The 23,267-nt window shown below is 38.3% G+C and overlaps 3 protein-coding genes and 2 pseudogenes across 4 annotated transcripts; all 5 read left to right on the forward strand.

The window, feature by feature from the left end:
• Window positions 1-42: 42 nt before the first annotated feature.
• LOC149042046 (uncharacterized) lies at window positions 43-4,545 on the forward strand. The gene is made up of 3 exons (XM_089211413.1): window positions 43-824; window positions 2,766-3,483; window positions 3,621-4,545. The coding sequence occupies exons 2-3, from the start codon at window positions 2,931-2,933 to the stop codon at window positions 3,923-3,925; spliced, it is 858 nt and encodes a 285-aa protein (XP_089067539.1). The 5' UTR covers window positions 43-824; window positions 2,766-2,930; the 3' UTR covers window positions 3,926-4,545.
• Window positions 4,546-6,191: 1,646 nt separating this feature from the next.
• LOC113672820 (BTB/POZ domain-containing protein KCTD21-like) lies at window positions 6,192-11,645 on the forward strand. The gene is made up of 2 exons (XM_027189169.2): window positions 6,192-8,383; window positions 9,360-11,645. The coding sequence occupies exons 1-2, from the start codon at window positions 7,774-7,776 to the stop codon at window positions 9,497-9,499; spliced, it is 750 nt and encodes a 249-aa protein (XP_027044970.2). The 5' UTR covers window positions 6,192-7,773; the 3' UTR covers window positions 9,500-11,645.
• A 17-nt stretch (window positions 11,646-11,662) lies between these two features.
• LOC149042047 (uncharacterized) lies at window positions 11,663-13,979 on the forward strand (annotated as a pseudogene).
• Window positions 13,980-17,854: 3,875 nt separating this feature from the next.
• LOC113672853 (uncharacterized) lies at window positions 17,855-20,956 on the forward strand. 2 transcript variants are annotated; one of them, XM_089211401.1, is made up of 3 exons: window positions 17,855-18,098; window positions 18,595-19,360; window positions 20,035-20,956. In XM_089211401.1, exons 2-3 carry the CDS (start codon window positions 18,664-18,666, stop codon window positions 20,337-20,339), a joined length of 1,002 nt encoding a protein of 333 aa, XP_089067527.1. In that variant the 5' UTR covers window positions 17,855-18,098; window positions 18,595-18,663; the 3' UTR covers window positions 20,340-20,956. The 2 variants fall into 2 exon arrangements, with proteins under 2 accessions (XP_089067527.1, XP_089067526.1); XM_089211400.1 differs by lacking the exon at window positions 17,855-18,098 and having other exon boundaries at window positions 18,387-19,360.
• Window positions 20,957-21,082: 126 nt separating this feature from the next.
• Window positions 21,083-22,778, forward strand: LOC149042048 (uncharacterized; annotated as a pseudogene).
• Window positions 22,779-23,267: the final 489 nt, after the last annotated feature.

The raw sequence follows: 23,267 nt of genomic DNA on the forward strand, positions 1-23,267 counted from the left end.
CGTTGTTTGGTCCCGTCACACAACGTGTTCTTGTCATGCAATGGTTGCCGTTGCGTGACGAAAAAAACAAAGGCAGACAAGACGACGAAAGGATTTGGCTCTTGAAAGGATGAAGAGCCAGAGCGGGATTGATGTAGGGTACATCGGGGCTAGAAAGGTTCAGAAGTAAAAGGTCTTGGGATGAATACTTTTATCAAGTAGCTACCGCTCCCTGTAGAGAAGGAATGTCTTAGTAAGCGTTGTTATGAACACGTACAACTTATATCAGTACCAAAAAGATGAAGACCGGTATAGGTGCATCAACTCATCAAAAAAATTAGCGCGTGAAGCGTGTTTGGAAACCACCCTGAACATAGCCGTGCCCTCAAGGATCGCACCAAGATCTTTTTCCGTTCTTTCTTAATCGAAGTAAATGTTTTCAAACTCCAGATGAAAAATAAATATGCTCACAGACAATGAAATGATCTTTCCCCCGCCTCTATTCTACGCACCAAATCGAAATTCAGAGTAATTATATGATTAAGACGTGAAATGGCCCTTGCCTGATTTAAGATAACTCTGTACCGCCTGATTAATGTCATTTTTTCAGGTGTTGATAGATTTAATTAAAGATTTTGCGCTGCTTTTTGTACAAACAGAAACCTTTTTTTTCTTTTTTTACGAAAATCAGCGCATAGAGAGAAGGTGAAGAGCAACATGGTTTACAATTTTTAAAAAGCCAATCATGAACCCAATTTGGGGAAACTATGATATACTTTGGATTTAGCACTCGGCCTGGCTCAGTCTTGATATCTTTTAAAATGAAACAGCTATCACCTTTACAGGTACGTCTTGGCTTTGAGTGCGAGTAATTTTTCTTCTCGTAAACAAGGAGTGGGGTTATAGTCACAAGTTGCGCCATTGCGAACAGTTTGTACCCGGTCATTTAAAAATCACTAAATTACTTTTAAATAAGCAGGACAGCATTTATCGCGCTTCACGGCAATATACACAATATCTGCTAGGTTTGTCAGGGAATGCGCTGACCTTATTTGTGTGCCGATATGTGATATTTTCAATCAATCTATTAGCCAAGGGAGGTTCCCAGATGATTGGAAATATGCAAGGGTTACACCTCTCTTTAAACAGGGTAACCGCGATGATGTCAACAATTACCGCCCAATATCGGTGATTCCAATAGTGGCGAAAGTGTTTGAAAGGATAGTTTACGATCAATTGTATGCCTATCTGGAAGAACATGATATTCTATATCAAAATCAATCAGGGTTTCGTGCTACTCATTCAACTGTAACAGCATTGTTGGAAGCGACAGATTCTTGGGCATATAATATTGACAACGGGAAAATCAATGGAGTCATTTTTCTAGATTTGAAAAAAGCTTTTGACACTGTTGATCATCAGATCCTCCTATCGAAGTTAAACTATTATGGTATACATGGCAAATCTTTCAAATGTTTTCAGTCATACTTGGAAAACCGCACACAGATATGTTCTGTGAACGGGTCGCTGTCCAGCAGCTGCTCATTAACTTGCGGCGTCCCCCAGGGGACCATCCTCGGTCCACTATTGTTTTTATTATATATCAACGATCTTCCAAATTGTTTATCAAATTGTGAGCCGACGATGTATGCTGACGACACACACCTTACATATGCGGGCGGTGATCTTGAGAGTATACAGCTTTGTCTGAATGAGGACTTAACAAACGTTTTCAACTGGCTACAAGCGAATAAACTCACACTGAATATGACAAAAACCGAATTCATGCTAATAGGGTCGAGGCAGAGACTGGGTACTCTCACAGCTTCACCAACAATTAGAATGAACAGCACTCAGGTGAGCCAGGTTACTTCTACAAAATCGCTTGGTGTGATTATAGACGATAGGCTCGATTGGCATAGTCACATCGAAAAATTAACAAAAAAGATTGCCTCTGGTATCGGGTGCCTAAAGCGAGTCAGGCATCTGATCCCAGCATCGACCTTACATCTGCTTTACCAAGCTTTAGTAAAACCTCACTTCGATTACTGTGACATTGTCTGGGGTAGCTGTGGGATAACGCTACGAGATAAGCTGCAGAAACTACAGATTAGAGCAGCCTGTGTTTTGACATTTTCCAGCTATGATGCCGATGCAACTAAGCTACTTGAATTTTTAAGTTGGAAAAATCTGACAAGCCAGCAGGAAATTCATAGAGTTACCATGGTTTTCAAATGTCTGCACGGGCTAGCTCCTGAATATCTTAATTCTAAGTTTAGATGGCGTAACTCTCCTTATGACCTCAGGGACTCTGAAAATAAACTCAATGTTCCTCTACCTCGCACTAACTATTATCGAAAAAGCTTTAGCTATAGTGGAGCCACATTATGGAATAGTCTTCCATGTGATATAAGGAACACAGAGTCTCTGGGGTTATTTAAACGCAAGATCAATGCCACTCTATAACGCACGGCATTCACGGAAAACAGCTTTTAGTTATTAGTTAGTGTTTTAATTTTTAAATAGTTTTAGTTAATGTAATTGCTGATGAATTGTTTCGTGCTTAAATAAAGATTATACATATACATACATACATTGCTAATATTCTCTAGGGGGTTATGCATGACAATAAGAACTGAGATATCCCGGATGTATGCACACGTGTTTGATTGTGTATTTACGGTCAGATTGAATCGTTGTGTTATCTAGTCGTGTTATTTAATCCACGTATTGATCTCCCGTTACAGGCCTTTCAGGAGTGTTAAGAGAGTTCCTTTCGTTTTCAGGATATCGTTTGTACTCTAAGCAACCATAAGTAAAAAGCCTCTGCGAAGGGGCAGAAACAACAAAAACAAGGTCTGGAAGCTGCAGAAGATCACTTCAAAGAAGTTTGCGATATATTTCAGCGAGAAGCAGCTAGACTTCGCCAAGAGCAGGAAGCGATCGATGCCATGTCGAAGAAGTTGGAACATGTTCACTTTTCCTCAACTATAAATCTAAATGTCGGGGGTCATCGCTTCACAACAAGTCTTCAAACGATTACCAAGGATCCAAATTCGATGCTGGCAGCCATGTTTTCTGGGAAGTTTGAAATGAAACCTTGTGAAGACGGCGCTTTCTTCATCGACCGAGATGGAACTCACTTCCGGTTTATACTTAATTATCTTCGCAATGGTAAGTTGACTTTACCGGAAGGAGCAACATTTCTGAGAGAACTTTCAGATGAAGCTGAGTTCTACCAGATCCAAGGAATTCTGGAAGAGTTGAAGCCTAAAGCACCGAAGAATTTTGAAGAATCAGCGATTCTGACAAATGAAGAGCACCAAAGCAAGCTTATTGGTTGGCTGCCTCAATACAGTCATTGGCATCAACTGTTCCGAGCAACTCGAGATGGCTTCACAGCTCAAGCTTTTCACGCCAAATGTGATAGCAAAGGACCCACGGTTACAATTGTGAAAAGTGGAAACAATATTTTTGGAGGCTTCACGGAAAACTCATGGAACAGTAAGTAAACACATTTGAAAGGTTGAGTCGGTAGGATAAGATGATGAAAATGGAAAGCTGCTTTAGTACTGTTGAGTATATAAGTTATTCCAAAATTTGTACCAAAAATATTTTTGTCTTTTTCTTCTTTGAAACAGGTCACGCTGACTACTTACACTGTTCACAGTCATTCTTGTTTAGCATCGTGAATCCGCAAGGAGTGGCACCGTGTAAAATGCCTCTTGTAAAAAATCAGCAGTATGCCATTAAGTGCAAGAGCACCTATGGTCCAACATTTGGAGGAGGGCACGACATATATATATCACCTAACTCAAACACAAGTGGCTCAAGTTACAGTAATCTCGGCAACACGTATCAGCTTCCCACCGGACAGCAGAACACATTCTTCACGGGAGCTCCACATTTCAACGTAACAGACTTCGAAGTCTTTGGAATCTGCTAATGACAGCCGTCACAAACATTTGAGAAGCCAGCAGGTGAAACTCCACAATGATTTGAATGATCTTCTCGCTCATAACTTTTTTAAAAGGTTAACTTTTATTTCCATTTCTACATCGAAATACATTATTTTCTTCAGCCTGCCGCAACTAAAGCGAAGTACAAGATTCCCGTAGAAATCCATATTATACGATCAGACTATTTCTATACGGAAATCTTTTCAAGCAAAGTTCCACACTTCATTATACATACTGTTCTTGGATCAGAGAAAGCAATGGAAAAACAGTAGATTGCCTTTAATTTGACTTCGGCTTTTTTTTAGAATAGTATTGGGTTATACGGAAAGCTTTCCAGTTGTCTGGCTGACGGAAAAGAAGCCGTCGTAAGATACAAAATATTTTCAATACTTTTATTTTGAGTGGATTCCGGGAGCCATTCTACACAATTCGAATTTCTAAGAAAATAAATGTGTAGAAATGCCGTACACGATTCAGTTATCGTAAACTTTTTTCATTTGTGCACTCATTTCACCGGCAGAAAAGAGCCGGATCAAACAAAACAAACAAATATCAGGATTTGGTGGATTTTTTTTTTATGGAACGTAATAAATATACTGTTGACTTGTCGGTTGTGTATTCATATGGATTGTCATACTTTTTTGGATTACGATTCTTGCTAAAGGAACAAACTTTAAATTTATGAAGCTACTTAACTCATCGGGCAAATGCTGCCTACACTGATTGTGATTCAAATGGCGGACATGAGATATAATTGGTGATACTAACCTAAATATGACCGCTGTTTGACGTCTCTATGTTTTCTCAAACATAATAATCTGGAAAATATTCGTTAAGGTCATGTGAAGGGACAAAATAGCATAATGTGAACATTCTTGCGTTCACAGTTTTGCGCGGATAAGTAGCTATAAGTGACGGGCGTAGTTGTTTGATAAATAACATCTAGAAATCAAGTCAATGAAAACAACTTGGGCATGTTTTGAAAGTGTTCTTTCACTGAGCTCTTCAAATTTGTAAATATAAGGATGAGAAGGAAACGTGTCACGCTATCGCAAGTCACGTATCACTTGTTTTGCTGACAAACGACCACGATCCTATTCCTGATTTGAACCCGACTTGCTACTTTAAAACAGCATTTCAACATTTATAAGTTCCCAGAAAAAGCTGGAGTGAAAAAAGTCCTCATGGGAAATAATTTAACAAGTAATCAAGTTCTTGAAGACGCTGAAAATCAAATCAGAGAAGCCTGCGAGATAATTCAACGAGAAGCAACAAGACTTTCTCGTCGATTGTAAACCTCTATGTTGGCGGCCGCCGTTTTACGACAAGTCTTCAAACGCTGACAAAAGATCCAGACTCGATGTTAGCTGCTATGTTCTCCGGGAAGTTCGAGGTGAAACCATCAGAAGACGGAGTTTTCTTTATCGACCGAGATGGGAAACACTTCCGGTTTATACTCGACTATCTCCGCACTAGAAATTAACTTTGCCAAAATGAGCAACATTTCTGGACGAACTTGCGGAAGAAGTTTCGCCAGATCCAAGGGATTCAAGACGAGTTAGTATCTAAAGCACCGAAATATTTTGAAGAATCAGTGATTCTGGCGAATGAAGAACACCTAAGCGTGTTAAATGGTTGGTAGTCTCCAGGAGTTCCCGAGATGGCTTCCAAACTCGAACGTTTCACTCAAAATGTGACACCAAAGGGCCTACTTTCACCATTGTGAAGAGCGGAAATTACATTTTTGGTGGATTCAAGAACTCGTTCAAGACGATTTTTAAAGGCGTGTCAGGCCTACTTAGGCTTGAGGCGTTGTTTTTATGTTTTAGTGACGGTACCGGTAATAGGAAACAAGTTACAATATGTGATAAGAATACATGAAAGTCATATATTTGTACTGCGGAAAATACATTTTAAGCAAATGAAGATCATCGCAGTATATACTCAACTTAAGCAGTTGAGAAATAAGGCCTGAAAAAAATTCAGGCCTGAACGGGAATCGAACCCATGACCTCTGCGAATACCGGTGCAGCGCTCTAACCAACTGAGCTATCAAGCCAACTGGGAGCTGGTCAATTGTGAGTTCCTTATATACCCGTAGATGGAGAAGGTGTGATAAGAATACATGAAAGTCATATATTTGTACTGCGGAAAATACATTTTAAGCAAATGAAGATCATCGCAGTATATACTCAACTTAAGCAGTTGAGAAATAAGGCCTGAAAAAAAAAATTAAGTTATATATATAGAGATGTCTCTTTAGCGAAGGAGGCCCGACGTTGCTGGCGTAAGTATTAGGGCGGCCAGAGTCCCTCCCCCCGGGCCCCTCTCCTAGATCAGACCCTCTCAAAAGAGTGTCAGTTTCAATACCCAAAAAATTATTCAACCACATCATTTGAGGTTTTATCCACATTTTCGAAATATTCTAGTTTTCTTAGTGGAATAATGTTACAAGGGTCATTTTACCCAGTGAGACTGGTGCGTTAACCCAGTTAGAATACGTAATTGTCCAATGTCTGAATTTAGTGCTTATTGAGTATAATGCCTTGTCTAAGATCTTCTAAACATTCTTTAAGTCATTCACATCACCACTTGTCTCGACACTTCACAGCAATTAAAAAATCTTGTAGACATGTATGTTTTACATCTCTTCCCGAAGCTTGAATAATGAGACGCCTGAACAAAACCAATGGCAAGGAAAACCAAAGCCCCATTCACACTTGAGCTTAAACATGTTTTAAAGTAGTTTTGTTAAACAAGGTTTGAAATTATTTTTCTTCATGGTGGCTTCTTAAACCGATGTTTGTCGGTCTTAAACTCAGCACATTGAAAACGCAAGTTAGTAACTACTTGAAACCTATAGGAAAACCAGCTTTCTGATTCACCGTTTATGATTTTCATTGAGTTAAAACCGGTTTAAATACAACATGTTTAATTGTGATACAGCCGCTTTTCCAGCAAATGTATTGATTTATTATTCCAAAAATTATATTTATATTATTCATGTCCTCTAATGCAAATAACAATTCTGAAGCATCGTCTCTGACTCACAAGCAGGCGCCGGTGGATGGGTAAGATGCTCACAAGCGTTCTTGCTCAGCATGGTCAACCCTGGTGGACTGGATCCAACTAACATGCCGCTTTTTAGGAGTCACGAGTATGCCATCGACTATGATGTTATGCTACTTTTTACGACATAGGAAAAGTATGTCGGATAAAAATATTTACCAAAAAATAAATATTTCTTTGCCAGCTTCAAAAATGACAGGGGATTAAATCTAGATAAAACAAAGGATTGTGTTGACAGAAATACCAGAGGTCTAGTATATTCGTTACACGAGGTCACACAGCTCGGGTAATATTCACGGTGAAAATTTGCATATTTGAGCGGTCCAACGAAAAAAATCATTTCTCGAAAACTAAAATATATTTTCACAAAAAAACTACACCACAATTATTAGGACATATTGGGCTACAAAATATGAAAGTAAGAGTGAAAGCAAATTTTGGGTGACTTGCCGCTGTTTGTCTGATGCATGCTGACATTAGCTCATGTTCAACTTAAAAGTTGAACATGAGCTAAATTAGAGCTTAATTAGAACTGGAACGAGCAAAGAGGATGTCACGCAACAATAGGAAATTTCCTTTTTTTGGAAATTTGTAAGTCAAATTGTCCTTACAGACATGTGACTACGTTGTATCGTCCAGAAAGCTGTAGTTCGCAATAGGAACATATTCCGCAGAAAACAGAAACAAGAACCAGGAGTAGAATTGGTGATGACAACGCTATCAAGTCTTTACAGACGTTGAAAATTATATCAAACAAGCTAGTGATATGTTACAACGAGAAGCAGCAAGACTTCGCCAAGAGCAGCAAACAATAGACTCCATGTCGAAGAAGTTGGAACATGTTCACTTTTCTTCTACTATACAACTAAATGTTGGCGGTCATCGCTTTACAACAAGTCTTCAAACGCTTACCAAGGATCCAAATTCGATGCTGGCTGCAATGTTTTCAGGGAAGTTTGAGATGAAACCTTCTGAAGACGGCGCTTTCTTTATCGACCGAGATGGAACACACTTTCGGTTTGTACTCAATTATCTTCGCACTGGGAAATTATCTTTGCCAAAAGGAGCAACATTTCTAGACGAACTTGCGGAGGAGGCTGCGTTCTACCAGATCCAAGGTATACTGGACGAGTTGGTGTCTAAAGCTCCGCAGAATTTCGAAGAATCAGTAATTCTGACGAGTGAAGAACATCGAAGTGTGCTGAGCGGTTGGTTGCCTAAACAAGACGGTAAATGGCAACTTCTGATGCGAGCTTCTCAAGATGGCTTTCAAGCTAAAACCTTCCATTCCAAATGTGACGACAAAGGGCCCACTGTCACCATCGTGAAGAGCGGAAACAACATTTTCGGTGGATTCACTGAAACATCGTGGAGCAGTAAGTGCATTAATTAGTTGTGACAGTTAATTTAAGGTATTTTTGGTCACATTTAGCGGGATTGAATTTAGAGTGGAAAGAAACAACGAGAAGTGAAAAGGAAAATAAAAGGCTGGCTTAAGATCTTTGCAGAAGATTTTAAGTTGAGGAAATCATAATGAAATATTAATAGACTTTCAAACCTTTTCAAATATTGATAGTCAAGCATTGCAAATTATAAACAGGAAATGAACATAAACAATAATTCGTTTAAGACGATTTTAAAAGGTGGGCTTTGTCTACTTTAACACGTTGTTTCTATGTTTTAGCTTAAGTAATAAAAAACAAGTTACAACAATTTAACTTAAAAAGAAGAGGTGTCTCTTTAACGAAAGAGGCTAGACGTCGTTAGCAAAAGTATAAGGGCCGCTAAAGCCCCTCTCCCCAGGTCCCTTTCCTAGATTGGACTCTTTCAAAAGCACATCAGTTTCAATATCTAAAAAAAAATCCAACCACATAATTTCCTTGGAGGAATTATGTTAAAAGGGTCATGTTACCAAGTGAGACTGGCGCATTAACACAGCTGGGATATCTAATTGCCCAGTGTCATGCAGTTACTGCTTGTGTAGTATCATGCACTGTCTAAGATCGTCTAAATAATTTCTTATTTCTGACCGACGACAAAAAAATTTAAAAACCTATAGCAAGGAAAACTGATACCCCATTCACACCAGAGCTTAAACATGTTTTAAAGTAGTTTGTAAAACAAGGTTTCAAAAGGGTTTTCCTTCATAGAAGCTGCTTTAACCGATGTTTTTCGGCCTTAACCTCAGCACATTGCGGGTGTGTAGAAGGGATGGGAGAGGGAGGAGGGCAGTAGTCGGGATCATCGTCGTTTTTTTCGGATATGATGTAAAGCTGGTTTAGAAATATAACAGTTGAATATTATTCCAAAACTTGCATCAATATTAGTTTTGGTTTTTCTTTTCTGAATCAGGTCAGGGTAGCTATGTGCACTGCTCACAGTCATTCCTATTCAGCATGATGAATCCGCAAGCTCCGATTAAAATGTTTCTTGTAAAAGATCGGCAGAGTGCTATTTTCGGTGAATGGGCCATCATTTGGAGGAGGGTGTGACTTACATATATCAAATAACGCAAACACTAGTGGTTTAAGTTACAGTAATCTCGGCCACACGTAGCAGCTTCCCACCGGAGAGCAGAGCACATTCTTCACGGGAGCTGAAAATTTTAATGTGACGGACTAGGAAGTCTTTGGAATCTGCTAATGACAGCCGTCACAAACCTTTAAGAGGTCAGCAGGTTAAACTTCACTAAGATTTGAACGATCTTCTCGGTTATAACTTTTTTTAAAAGGTGAACTTTTATTTTCGTTTTCTACATCAAAGAGTCTTTCCAAGTATGTTCAATTTGGACATTTGGACCGTAAATTGCACAACAGATATTGAAGGAATTTAGTGAGAAAAAGCCGCATTAAATCCCTTTATATCTCGTTGGAGTGTCCCATTCGAATTTAGTTTGTGTGAAGGAAAGACCAGATTTACACACGCCAGTGCAGGAAACGAATAAGCAAACTCTCACAACTTAAAAATAAACAATTTGAATTTACTTACAATTACTTTCCTCGCCTTTTACCTAATGAACAGAGGTAAATCTTCGTTCATGAATTAATCGTCGAAGAGAGTGAATAATACTTTCCGTAATATTATTGACTGTTTTTGAAGAAAACACTGTCATGACAGTCCTTCCAAATAGTTTCGTTGTTTTTTAAAAGTGTACATGCTCTTTTTTTTATTACACGCTCTTTAATTCAGACAGGTTCAGACAATAAGTAAAAATGTTTCTACTCTGAACTATTGGAACTCCCAGCTTATTTTCAGGTGCAAATCAACATTAACAAAGGTGGAGACTGTTACATCGAACTCAATCTTATTTCCTAATTTTAACGATTATTAATTCGCACCGTACCATCTGACAGGTCATTTCCAGCTCTCAGGTCGTATGCATTGGCAATACGCATGTTAGTATGCACTGGAACGAAAATTCAATTATCTATTTCTACCAGAACGTCAAGGATGATGATTTCACTCAATTTTGTTGGGGGGTCCAAATCCGCGGAGGAGGGTCCATATCCGCCAGAGAATTTGAACTGGGCGTCCAAATCCGCTAGGACACCGTCACAAGCACTGGTACAAATTCAAAATCTGTTCAACACTGTTGTTTTTAGTGGATGCCGAAAGCCATTCTATACAATTCCCTAGAGAATGAATGTGTAGAAAAGCCGTAAACGATCCAATTATTTATAGAGAAAGGGGGGTAAGTTTCTCAAGAAATTGTAGAGCTGCGTCGGTGGGAGAGTACAACGGAGTAATTAAGTGTTATTAACTGAGTTGAAAACGTAAATTGGCCACCATAAGAGTTAAAGGCTTACGTTTTGAGCGTTAGCTCTTCTTCAGAGCGATTCAATCACTCCGTGAAATAGATTCCAATCGCTCTGTTCAACGGCATGTGAAAAGCCATAAACGATCCAATTATTTATAAATAGATGAGGGTAAGTTTCTCTAGAAACTGTGGTGCTGCGTCGGTGAAAGAGTATAACAGGGTAATTTATTGTTATCAACTGAGTTGAAAACATAAATGTAACGTAAGATTACAAAGCTCAGTGAGACGTAAAAAAGACAGAAAAAGCTGGCTTAGGATCTTTGGCATAGCAGAAGTTAGGGAAACTGGAGTGAAATATTAGCAGATTTAGTGTAACAAATTTCTTCAAACTTTTCCGAAAGTCAAAGAATAAGTGTCAACAGGAGCCCATCAAGTATGGGCTCCTGGTGTCAAGAACTCGTTCAAGACGATTTTTGAAGGTGTTCTATGCCTACTTAAGGTTGACACGTTATCTATATGTTTTAGTTACGGTAATAAAACCGCTAGTTAAACCGATGTTCGTTGGCCTTAAACTCAGCGTATGATGAAAAAAGTTGGTGATCACTTGAAACTATGGGAAAACCAGCTCTCTAGTTCACCGTTTCTGATTTTCATTGAGTTAAACCCGGTTTAATTAAACATGTTTAATTGTCAGATACAGTCACTTTTTCAGCAAATGCCATTTGCGAAAAAAGCAGTATTGATTTCTTATTCCAAAAATGATATTTAGATTATTCTTGTTCTATAATGCAAAAAAACAATTCTGAAGCATCATCTCTGACTTACAAATAAATGGGTAAGATGCTCACAAGCGTTCTTGTTCAGCATGGTCAACCATAGTGAACTGGGTACGACTAAAATGCCGCTTTTTAAGAGTCACAAACATGCCATACACTGTGTAGCAGGGCATGACTCACATATATCAGGAAATGCAAATATCAATTACGATAGTCACACTATCCTAGGCTACTCGTATCAGTGTCTCACAGGACAGAATGCTAAAACATTCCTCGCGGGAGAAAAACATTTTACGGTAACTATAACAGATTACGAGATGTTTGTAATAAACCAGATATTTCTTCCCACGTAAGAGGCCATAAGAAAAGTAAAATGTCCTCAGAGCTGCTATTTATGTGTTTCATAATCATTACTTTTTGAAAAATGGCCCCTTGGAAAAGTCTTGCAGGTCAGCTTATCGGCTTCACTATTACTCGGTTCTTTATTTCTTGCCAGCTAATAAAGAAACATCTCATCTTAATCTTTAATAGTTGTTAATTACTCCACGCTAAACTCCTCTAGCTCCCCTCGGACTTGATAAGCTAATAATCAGGGAACACAAGGTCAACTCACAGACTGCCTGATCGTTGCTATCATAGTTATTGGAACCGAAGCGGGGCGTCTAACTGTATCCTGTCTTTTTTTTCTTTTTTTTTTTTTCAAACTGTAAAAGAGTGTTGTGTCCTTGAAAACACGCATGGCTTAGTTGAGATCTATGTAGCTGTAACAGAATGTATCGTTTATTTTACTGCATTCTTTGTCTGACTTGCAAGTGTTCATCAATCTAACACCCTTTTAATTTGGACTATGGCTGTACATGTGTTATGTAACTTTTTATTTTTTAGAAGTCAACTATAGACTTTGTTCGGCAGCAACATCGGGCGGTATGTTGGAAGACTTTATAGTATGCTGCCTGGTGTTCTTCTTGGAAACTGGAAGAGACTTGCCATTTCAATCGACATTTTTCACAAATTTTTAACTAAAAGTTACTTAAAAGTAACTTTTAGTGATTAGTCACATAAAAAAGCATTGTGGTTACGGTCACGACTTGCGTCATTGCAAACAGTGTGTACTGCGTCATTAAAATCACGGATTTAATTTTAAAATAAGCATGGCTGTATCCAACATGCTTAGTTGCCATGCAGGAGTGGTAAGAGGGTTCCTTTCCTTTTATGGATATCGTTTGTACTTTAAGTAACCACGAGTAAAAAAGACTCTACGAAGGGTAGAAACAACAGAAATAAGGTCTGGAAGCTCCAGAAGATCACTTCAAAGAGGCTTGCGAAATATTTCAGAAAGAAGCAGATAGACTTCGCTAAAAGCAGGTAGAGATCGACGCTATATCGAAGAAGTTGGATCATGTTCACTTTCCCTCAATTATAGAGCTAAATGTCGGGGGTCATCGCTTCACAACGACTCTTCGAACGCTTACCAAGGATACAAATTCGATGCTGGCTGCCATGTTTTCCGGGAGATACGAAATAGAACGTTGTAAAGACGGCGCTTTCTTCATCAACCGGGATGGAACTCACTTCCGGTTTATACTTAATTATCTTCGTAATGGGGAGTTAATTTTACCAGATGGTGCAACATTTCTCAAAGAGCTCGAAGTTGAAACTAAATTCTATCTGATCCAAGGAATATTGGACGACTTGGTGTCTAAAGACCCGCAGAATTTCAAAGAATCAGTAATTCTGACGAACGAAGAACACCGAAGCGTGCTGAGCGGTTGGTTGCCTCAACAAGACGGCAAATGGCAGCTTCTGATGCGAGCTTCTAAAGAAAGCTATCAAGCTAAAACTTTTCATCCCTAATGTGACAACAAAGGGCCCACTGTCACCATCGTGAAGAGCGGGAACAATATTTTCGGTGGATTCACCGAAATATCATGGAGCAGTAAGTATATTAATTAGTAGTGACAGGATTAAGTAAAGGTATTTTTGGTCGAATTTAGCGGGGTTGAATATAGATTAGAATTTGAAGGATATTACAAAATCCGCAAAATAACAAGAAAGTGGAGAGAGAAAACGAGAAGTGAAAGAGAAAATAAAAAGCTGGCTTAAGATATTTGCAGAAGATCTAAAGTTGAGAAAATCAAAATGAAATATTAATAGATTTAGTTCAATAAATTAAACCCGGTTTAATTAAACGTAATTATGTGTCAGATGTAGCCAATTTTTTAGCAAATGCCATTTGCGGAAAAAGTGGTATGGATTTCTTATTCCAAAAGTTATATTTAGATTATCCTTGTTCTATAATGCAAATGATAATTCTGAAGCATCATCTCTGACTTACAAATAGGTGTCAGTAAATGGGTAAGATGCTCACAAGCGTTCTTGTTTAGCATGGTCAACTATAGTGGACTGGGTAAAACTAAAACGCCGCTTTTTAACTCGTGAATTGCGCGCATGCGCAAGAGCGAGTTATAGATACTATGTGGGGAATGGAATTCGCTCGCTCGATTGGTCGATTCCTGTAATCTTTTTTTAGATTTTAGGCTTTTGAGTGCATTTTATAGTTTTTGGCGAGCAATAAACAGACGAAATGGTGACCTTTTTTGCTAAGAATAGTGGTGGGGTGAAAAAGAAGCCAATGATAATCTTAAAAGAGTTTTTTTTTTTCGTTTAAGTTTCAACAAGCGGCGCCAGCGACTGGCAGGCATGCAAGGATTCACACTGAAATAACAGAACAACCTTCGTTTTTCATAAAATTGTAATTTACGATCCTTGAACTTGAAAACAATCCCAAGATTCATTGAAAATATCACTTACTGCGAAGCGCTCGGAGTTTACAGATGTTCAAAAGCTTTTTCTATTATAGCGTGAGATTGAGGACAAAATTGATCATTACGTTTCGTCGCGTGTGTTTTTCCTGTTTGAAGCAACAAAAGATGCCGGCGACTGACGAAATAACAAGTGAACACGAAAATCAGATAACACCTAAACAAACAATTTTAGCTACCGATTTCAGTGAATTTTTAAAGAAAAATTTTCTTTTAAGTTTTTAAGACAAATTGAAGATTCCATATACATACAACGTACTAAAATGCGAAAGTTATACACCACGAAATTGATAACTATAGTTAACTAGGCCTGAAATGAAATTCTATCTTGTTATTGATTATACGTTGCCTAGCACGTGACTTAAATCTACCCAGGCGGAGATCCAAAATGACGGTGGCAGGCTTGGCTTAATTATATCACTCAAAACTCGTTCCCGTTTGTCTCATTTGATAAAGAGGGAATCGTTAATGTTTTCATTAAGACAGTATTGCCTTGATTTTCTAATATTTACAACGAAAGACAGTAAATTTCACTTTTCACTCACATTTATCTCCAACCTTTTCTTTTGAACCAGAAACAAAAATGATAGACGTTTAAAACACATGACATCATCCACCCTTGTCAAATGTAATCGCATGATCATTTCAATTGTAATGCCTTCTTATCCCAACGTTACTTTGTTTCTTTGCTACATTAGCGAACACTGAACTACTGCTCGTACTCTAGATATGACAATCAACCACAAAATTCCCTAAACCAGATAACATTAAACGTAATCTAAAAAATCATGTGTCAATTCACGAGTTTGCTCATAGAGCACTTTGATTAAGAGTCACGAACATGCCATCGAAGCAGGCCACAGACCGATGTTTGGTGCAGGGCATGACTTACATATTATTGTTGCTATCATATTTATTGCAAACAAAGCGGGGCGTTTGAGGCTGATTTAGAATTGAATAAGTCATTCATGTGGGCGGGCCACTCTGATTTGTGACCATCAGATCATAACTTTCAATATCTAAACTGTATCAAAGCTTAAGTGTCATGGGCGTTCATTGTTTCGTTCTTTTTTTTGGTTTGTTTTGTTTTTTTATTTTTTTGGTTATTTTATGTTGGTTTTTTTGTAACCAATCTTAATAATCGCCCTGATACGACATTAGGAGCAGGCATCTTATTGATACAGGATACAGCGTGGAGTGTTAACAAGATCATACATGACTAAGGAGATATAGCAATGAGTAAATAAAACATTAGAATGAAAGAGGACAGAGAAGTCTCGCGCAGCTCTTAGGTAAGTAATTAACTAAATCTTAAGTATGCTTAAAAGACCATATAATTTTTTTCTGAATAAAAAGCTTATCGACAAATTTATAGATAGCCGTGTATTACAATTCCAAAGAGTAACATAACCATTCGAAAATTGTCTTCTTATGCAACATGAAATTTACGTGGAAAAGAAATTTTTTAGCTGACTACACGTCAATTTATGTGGACACAATATATACTTCCCAATCTTTTTTAAGACCTTCTTTAGAGCGCTTGTCTGTACAAATCAGACAAATCCTAAATTTCGTGGCAAGGGTGAAAAATTCGATTTCTTTCTTATTTTAATATTAGACAGGCAAGACTATAACTGAAATCACTGGATACTTTTTTGGCAAAATATCTTTTTATTTCAGAGAAAAATAAAAATAACAAAATTCCGTTAAAATCGTCATTTTTAGCAGCAAATTATTGCACAAGTTTGAGGGCTTCGTGTTCAAAAACGAATCCCAATCTCGTCTTTTTAACACTCAAATCTTCTTTTTCAACCTCATAAGACCTCACAAAACGATTTTTGTAAACACTGCGTTCCTCTTTGCGTGTAAAATAATTTAACTTCGAAAGCATACATTTCTCTTCAGTAAAAGTACTTTGTGAGTAAAGTTAATTTTCAGCATGTGCTAAACCTTCAAATGGATTAAGCTTTGGGCAGTAGAATTACGAATAGATGTTCTCAATATTACTGTAAAAATTTCTTTGGGCAAATGATTGAGAGCGATACGAAAGCTTTTCAAAGTCCGTTAAAATGCAGTTATTTGACCTTTCGCGGTCAACATTCCAGTCGCGAGTCACACACGTACTTTAATATGATTCAACCCATATGAGGCCGGAAATTGTACACGAGTACACATTTCCAAATGCTCTAACCTCATTTGCGGTAGAAGAAAGATCCAAAGACCATTTACTGTGGTTATCTCGTCGCTCGTCGTATTTATAACGTCCGATGAAACTGCCTGTCAATCTGCGAACTGTCACCAACCTTCGTTATAAAACGTTTGACATCTTTCTGCACTGTGGCATCTTATCCAGCGATTCAGTTGACTGTGAGTGTTGTTCGGTTTGTGGTGCAGTAGATCTGATCGATGCTTAGTGGCACTACACATATGTTGCAGTCAACGCAGTTTTGTATACGGAGAGTCGTCACGCAATGCAAATCATACAATGGAAAGTTATTTTTTAGGGGGTAGGGGAAGGGGAAAGTAAAAAGACGTCACTCTGCTGCTAAGCTTTCTTTAGTTGTTGTGAACATCGAAATCTCTCACATGTAAGTCGCGGAGATCGGGCCTTTGGCTGATACTTGTTGAAAAGCTAAATTTAGTACCTGCTAAAAATAGTAAGCCTTAGTAAACAAAACCTGGTTTATGGTAATTACACGATGCCTATTGTTTTGTTCGCTTAGAGCGGGGCTTCGGACTTTGTTTTTAACAAATACACTAACTTACACGGTCAACTATGTTACATAAAATTGGAAGGTTGTTGTTCGTTCAAGTCGCTTATTGGCGGAGTTTGTGATTACAACACTAGAGATCGAATGCGTGAAACGGAAATTGTTCCTTTACTTTCATGCACCAAGAATAATACGAGTCATGAGTCGGCTTTCAAATTTACCGGTCCTGAAGATGAGATCGACCTTATTTCGTGCCGAGTGCAAATATGTCGGCCCCTCTGTAGTTTAAGGTTTTAAACGGTAGTTGGGTCTGTTAACAGTGGTTAATAGTACCACTCCCTTATGCAAGCCCCACCCATTGGCCACGGAACATAGCACCCCAGCCTCACATAAGCCACACATCCCCACCACCGCGTTTTGTAGCATGGTGTTGTAAAAATGTACAAAAGGTTCTCTTCCGTGCTATTAGGGTATTCCTTGCAATTTTAGAGGAAAGAAAAACGCCCCTAATAAGTACGACAGGCACAGAGCACCAAAATAACAAGAATAATTCCCTGCAATAAATAAATGTATTTTACTGTTTGTCACCAGACAAAGATGACACTATTACAAAAATGTTTAAAGAATAAAATATTTTGTAGGTTCCAAGAGTTCAATTCTGATAGTGCTTAATTATATGAAGTTTTGCCCTTCACCTACCCCCTAAAGTTCCTTTGTCACCGGTATTGCGTGACAATCCAGATACTTAAAGGGCGTACATGTTTGTAGTCAACTCAGTTTAGCATTGAATTAGACTGTTAGATGTAATCTTCTAGTGCATTGTAAACTGAGCAATACTCGCAGTCAACTGAACCGTTGAATAAGATGCCACAGTGAAGAAAGATATCGAACGTTTGACAACGAGATTGTGTTCGACAGGGTTGGTGGTTTCATCGGACGTTATCATTTATACAGACCTAAATACGACGAACGACAAGAAAATCGCATTAAAATGGTCTCTGGATCGGTCTTCTGCGGCAAATGAGGTTAGAGCATTTGGAAATATCTTTCTATGTACATTTTTCGACCTCATATGAGTTGAAACATATTAAAATATGTGACTCGCGACTGGAATGTTGACCGCAAAAGGTCAACTAACTGCATTTTAACGGACTTTGAAAAGCTTTTGTATCGCTCTCAATCACTTGCCCAAACAAATTTTTACAGTTTTATTGAGAACATCTTTTCGAAATTCAACCACCAAAAGCTTAATCCATTTGAAAGAAATCGAATTTTCCACCCTTGCCGCGATATGTTTGATTTTTACAGACAAGCGCTCTTAAGAGCCTCTTAAGAATATAATACTCTTAATGACATTACCTTACCGCAAAATGTTTAGTAACAGTTAAGATACTATCAGTGTCATCAAAAATTAGTCTGCAAATATCTTTCACTGTTTGCCCAGCTCGCCTTGACTCGTTTTCCTTACCAGTCTCTCTCCGAATCATCTTGTTGACACGCAACTCCATGTCGCAACTCTAGGTCGAAAGCTTCCTAAACGAAAATAACAACATTAATTTTAAGTGATAGTTCAGAGGCAGAAACAAAACTATGAGTGAAGCAGATTTAGAAGATAACGATCATCAACATAATCAAGTCTTAACAGACGCTGAGAGCCATATTAAACAAGCTTGCGAGATGTTACAACGAGAAGCAGCAAGACTTCGCCACGAACAGAGAGCTATCGACGCCATGTCGAAGAAGTTAGAACATGTTCATTTTTCTTCAACAATACAGCTAAATGTTGGCGGTCATCGCTTCACCACAAGTCTCCAAACGCTGACCAAAGATCCAAATTCGATGCTGGCTGCCATGTTTTCCGGGAAGTTTGAGATGAAGCCTGCTGATGACGGCGCTTTCTTTATCGACCGAGATGGAACACACTTCCGGTTTATACTCAATTATCTTCGTAGTGGGGAGTTGATTTTACCAGAAGGTGCAACATTTCTGAAAGAACTCAAAGCTGAAGCCAAGTTCTACCAGATCCAAGGGATATTGGACGAGTTGGTGCCTAAAGCTCCGCAGAATTTCGAAGAATCAGTAATTCTGACGACTGAAGAGCACCGAAGCGTGCTGAGCGGTTGGTTGCCTCAACAATACGGCAAATGGCAGCTTCTGATGCGAGCTTCTCAAGATGGCTTTCAAGTTCAAACCTTCCATTCCAAATGTGACAACAAAGGGCCCACTGTCACCATCGTGAAGAGCGGAAACAACATTTTCGGTGGATTCACTGAAATATCGTGGAGAAGTAAGTACATTAATTAGTTGTGACAGGGTTAATTTAAGGTATTTTTGGCCGCATTTAGCGGGGTTGAATATAAGTTTTAATTTAAAGTATACAACGAAATCCGTAAAATAACGGGAAAGTGGAAAGAGACAACAAGAAGTGAAAAGGAAAATAAAAAGCTGGCTTAAGATCTCTGCAGAAGATTTAAAGTTGAGGAAATCATTATGAAATATTAATAGCCTTTCAAACGTTTTTAAATATAGACAGTCAAGCATTGCAAATTGTAAACATGAATAAATATAAACAATAATTCGTTCAAAAGTCGATTTTAAAGGTGGGCTATGCCTACTTAAGGTTGACTCGTTGTTTCTATGTTTTAGCTTAAGTCATAGAAAACAAGTTACAACAAATTAGTTTTAAAAAGAAGAGGTGTCTCTTTAGCGCAGGAGGCTCGACGTTGTAAGCATGAATATTAGGGCTGATAGAGACCCTCTTCCCATGCCCCTGTTCTCGATTGGACTCTTTCAAAAGCACATGTAAGTGTGTAGAAAGGATGAGAGAGGGAGGAGGTTAGTAGTCGAGATCATCGCCGTTTCTTTTTGGATATGATGTACAGCTGGTTTAGAAATATAACAGTTGAACACTATTCCAAAATTTGCATCAATATAAGTTTTGGTTTTTCTTCTCTAAAACAGGTCAGGGTAGCTGGTTGCGCTGCTCACAGTCATTCCTATTCAGTATAATGAATCCGCCAGGAGTGGCTCCGAGTAAAATGCCTCTTGTAAAAGATCAGCAGAGTGCCATTTTCTGTAATAGCAACAGTGGGCCAACATTTGGAGGAGGGTATGACTTACATATATCAAATAACGCAAACACAAGTGGCTCAAGTTACAGTAATCTCGGCAATACGTATCAGCTTCCCACCGGACGGCAGAACACATTCTTCACGGGAGCTCAATATTTTAATGTGACGGACTACGAAGTCTTTGGAATCTGCTAATGACAACCGTCGCCAGCAGGTTAAACTTCACGATGATTTGAACCATCTTCTCGGTTATAACTTTTTCAAAAGCTTAACTTTTATTTCCATTTTCTACATCGAAATACATCATTTTCTTCTGCCTGCAACTAAAGCAAATTACAAGATTCCCGTAGAAACCATACTACACTATCTGACTATGTCTATTGGGGAAATATTTTCGAGCAAAGTTCCACACTTCATTATACATAATGTTCTTGGATCAGAGAAAGCAATGGAAAAACAGTAGATCGCCTTTAATTTGGGATTAAAGCTTTGCATTGTTTAAGAATAGTATTGGGTTATACGGAAAGCTTTCCAGTTGTCTGGCTGACGGAAAAGAAGCCGTCACAAGCACTGAGACAAAAGCTGTTCAACACTTTTACTTTTAGTAGATTCCGGGAGCCCTTCTAAACAATTCGAATTCCTAAGGAAATAAATGTGTAGAAATGCCGTAGACGATCCAGTTATCTATAAACTTTTTTCATTTGTGCACTCGTTTCACCGGTGGAAAAGAGGCGGATGAAACAAAACAAACAAAAATTAGGATTTGGTAGGTTGTTCTTTATGGAACGTAATAAATATACTGTTGACTTGTCGGTTGTGTATTCATACGGATTGTCATACTTTAGATTATGATTCTTGCTGAAAGAAAAAACTGTAAATTCATGAAGCTATTTAACTCATCGGGCAAATGCTGCCTACACTGATTGTGATTCAAATGGCGGACATGAGATATAATTGGTGATACTAACCTAAATATCACCGCTGTTTGACGTCTCGATGTTTACTCAAACATAATCATCTGGAAAATATTCGCTAAGGTCATGTGAAGGGACAAAATAGCATAATGTGATCATTCCTGCGTTCATAAATTTTGCGCGGATTAGTTGCTATAAGTGACGGGTGCAGCTCTTTGATAAATAACATCTAGAAATCAAGTCAATTGAAACAACTTAGGCATGTTTTGAAAGTGTTCTTTCACTGAGCTCTTCGCATTTGTAAGTATTAGGATGAGAAGGAAACGTGTCACGCTATCGCAAGTCACGCATCACTTGTGTTGCTGACAAACGACCACGATCTTATTCCTGAAACAGTATTTCAACATTTATAAGTTCCCAGAAAAAAAACTGGGGAGAAAAAAATTCTGATGGAAAACAATTTAACAAGTAATCAAGTTCTTGAAGACGCTGAAAATTAAATCAGAGAAGCCTGCGAGATATTTCAACGAGAAGGAACAAGACTCTCTAGTCGATTGTAAACTTCTCTGTTAGCAGCCGCCTTCTTCCAAGTCTTCAAATGCTGACAAAAGATTCAGACTCGATGTTAGCTGCTATGTTCTCCGGGAAGTTCGAGGTGAAACCATCAGAAGACGAAGCTTTCTTTATCGACCGAGATGGCAAACACTTCCGATTTATACTCAACTATAGCCGCACTGGGAAATTAACTTTGCCAAAAAGAGCAACATTTCTAGACGAACTTGCGGAAGAAGCTGAGTTTTACCAGATCCAAAAGATTCTAGACGAGTTAGTATTTAAATTACCGGAATATTTTGAAGAATCAGTGATTCTGACGAATAAAGAACACTGAAGCGTGTTAAATGGTCGGTTGTCTCCACAAGAGGGAAAATGGAAGCTTCCATTCCCAGGTTCCCGAGATGGTTTCCAAGCTGAAACGTTTCACTCCAAATGAGACAACAAAGGGCCTACTGTCACCATCGCGAAGAGTGGAAATTACGTTTTTGGAGAATTCGCTGAAATATCGTGGGACAGTAAGTATGTTAGTTGTGACAGGGTTAAATACTGGTATTTTTGGTCACATTTAGCGGCATTAAATAATACATTTTTAGTTGAGGGATATTTCAAAATACCTAAGATAACAAAGCGCAACGAGACAACAAGACGTAATAAAGAGAGAAAAAGCTGGCTTAGGATCTTTGGCATTGCAAAAGTCAAGGAAATTAGAATGAAATATCAGTAGATTTAGTGTAAAAAATTTCTTTAAACTTTCCAAATATTGACACGCATTGCAAATGATAAACAAGATGAACAGTAAGTGTCCAGAACTCATTCAAGACGATTTTTAAAGGTTTGCTATGCCTACTTAAGGTTGACGCGTCATTTTTATGTTTTGGTCACGGTAATAGGAAACAAGTTACAACATGTTAGTTTTATATACAAAAGGTCTCTCTTTAGCGAAGGAGGCTCGACGTTGATAGCAGTAATAGCCCCTCTCACCAGGCCCCTCTCCTAGATTGAACTCTTTCAAAAGTGCATCAGTTTCGATATCGAGAAAAATCCAGGCACATCATTTGAGGTTTTATCCATATTTTCGAAATATTCTAATTTTCTTAGAGGAGTAATGATACAAGGGTCATTTTACCCGGTAAGACTGGTGCGTTAACCCAGCTAGAATACGTAATTGCCCAATGTCTATATTTAGTGCCTGTTGAGTATAATGCCTTGTTTAAGATCAAAACATTCTCTGTTTTTTGATCGACGAGTAATCGATTACGTATGTCAAGAGATATTAAGCTATTCAAATCACCACTTGTCTCGACACTCCGCAGCAATTAAAAGATCTTGAAGACATTTATGTTTTTCCTCTCTTCCCAAAGTTGAAACAATGAGACGCCTGAGCAAAACCAATAGCAAGGAAAATTAAAACCCCATTCACACCAGAGCTTAAACATGTTTAAAGTAGTTTTCTCAAACAAGGTTTGAAATTGTTCTTCTTCAGAGAAACTGCTTAAACTGATGTTTGTCGGCCTTAAACTCAGTGCATTGAAATTACAAGTTAGTGACTACTTAAAACCTATGGGAAAACCAGCTTTCCAGTTCACCGTTTCTGAGATTTCATTGAGTTAAACCCGGTTTAAATAAAACATATTTGATTATGATATGGCCACTT

Source organism: Pocillopora damicornis, chromosome 7 (assembly GCF_964200805.1).
Source record: "Pocillopora damicornis chromosome 7, jaPocDami1.2, whole genome shotgun sequence".
Classification (NCBI taxonomy): domain Eukaryota; kingdom Metazoa; phylum Cnidaria; class Anthozoa; order Scleractinia; family Pocilloporidae; genus Pocillopora; species Pocillopora damicornis.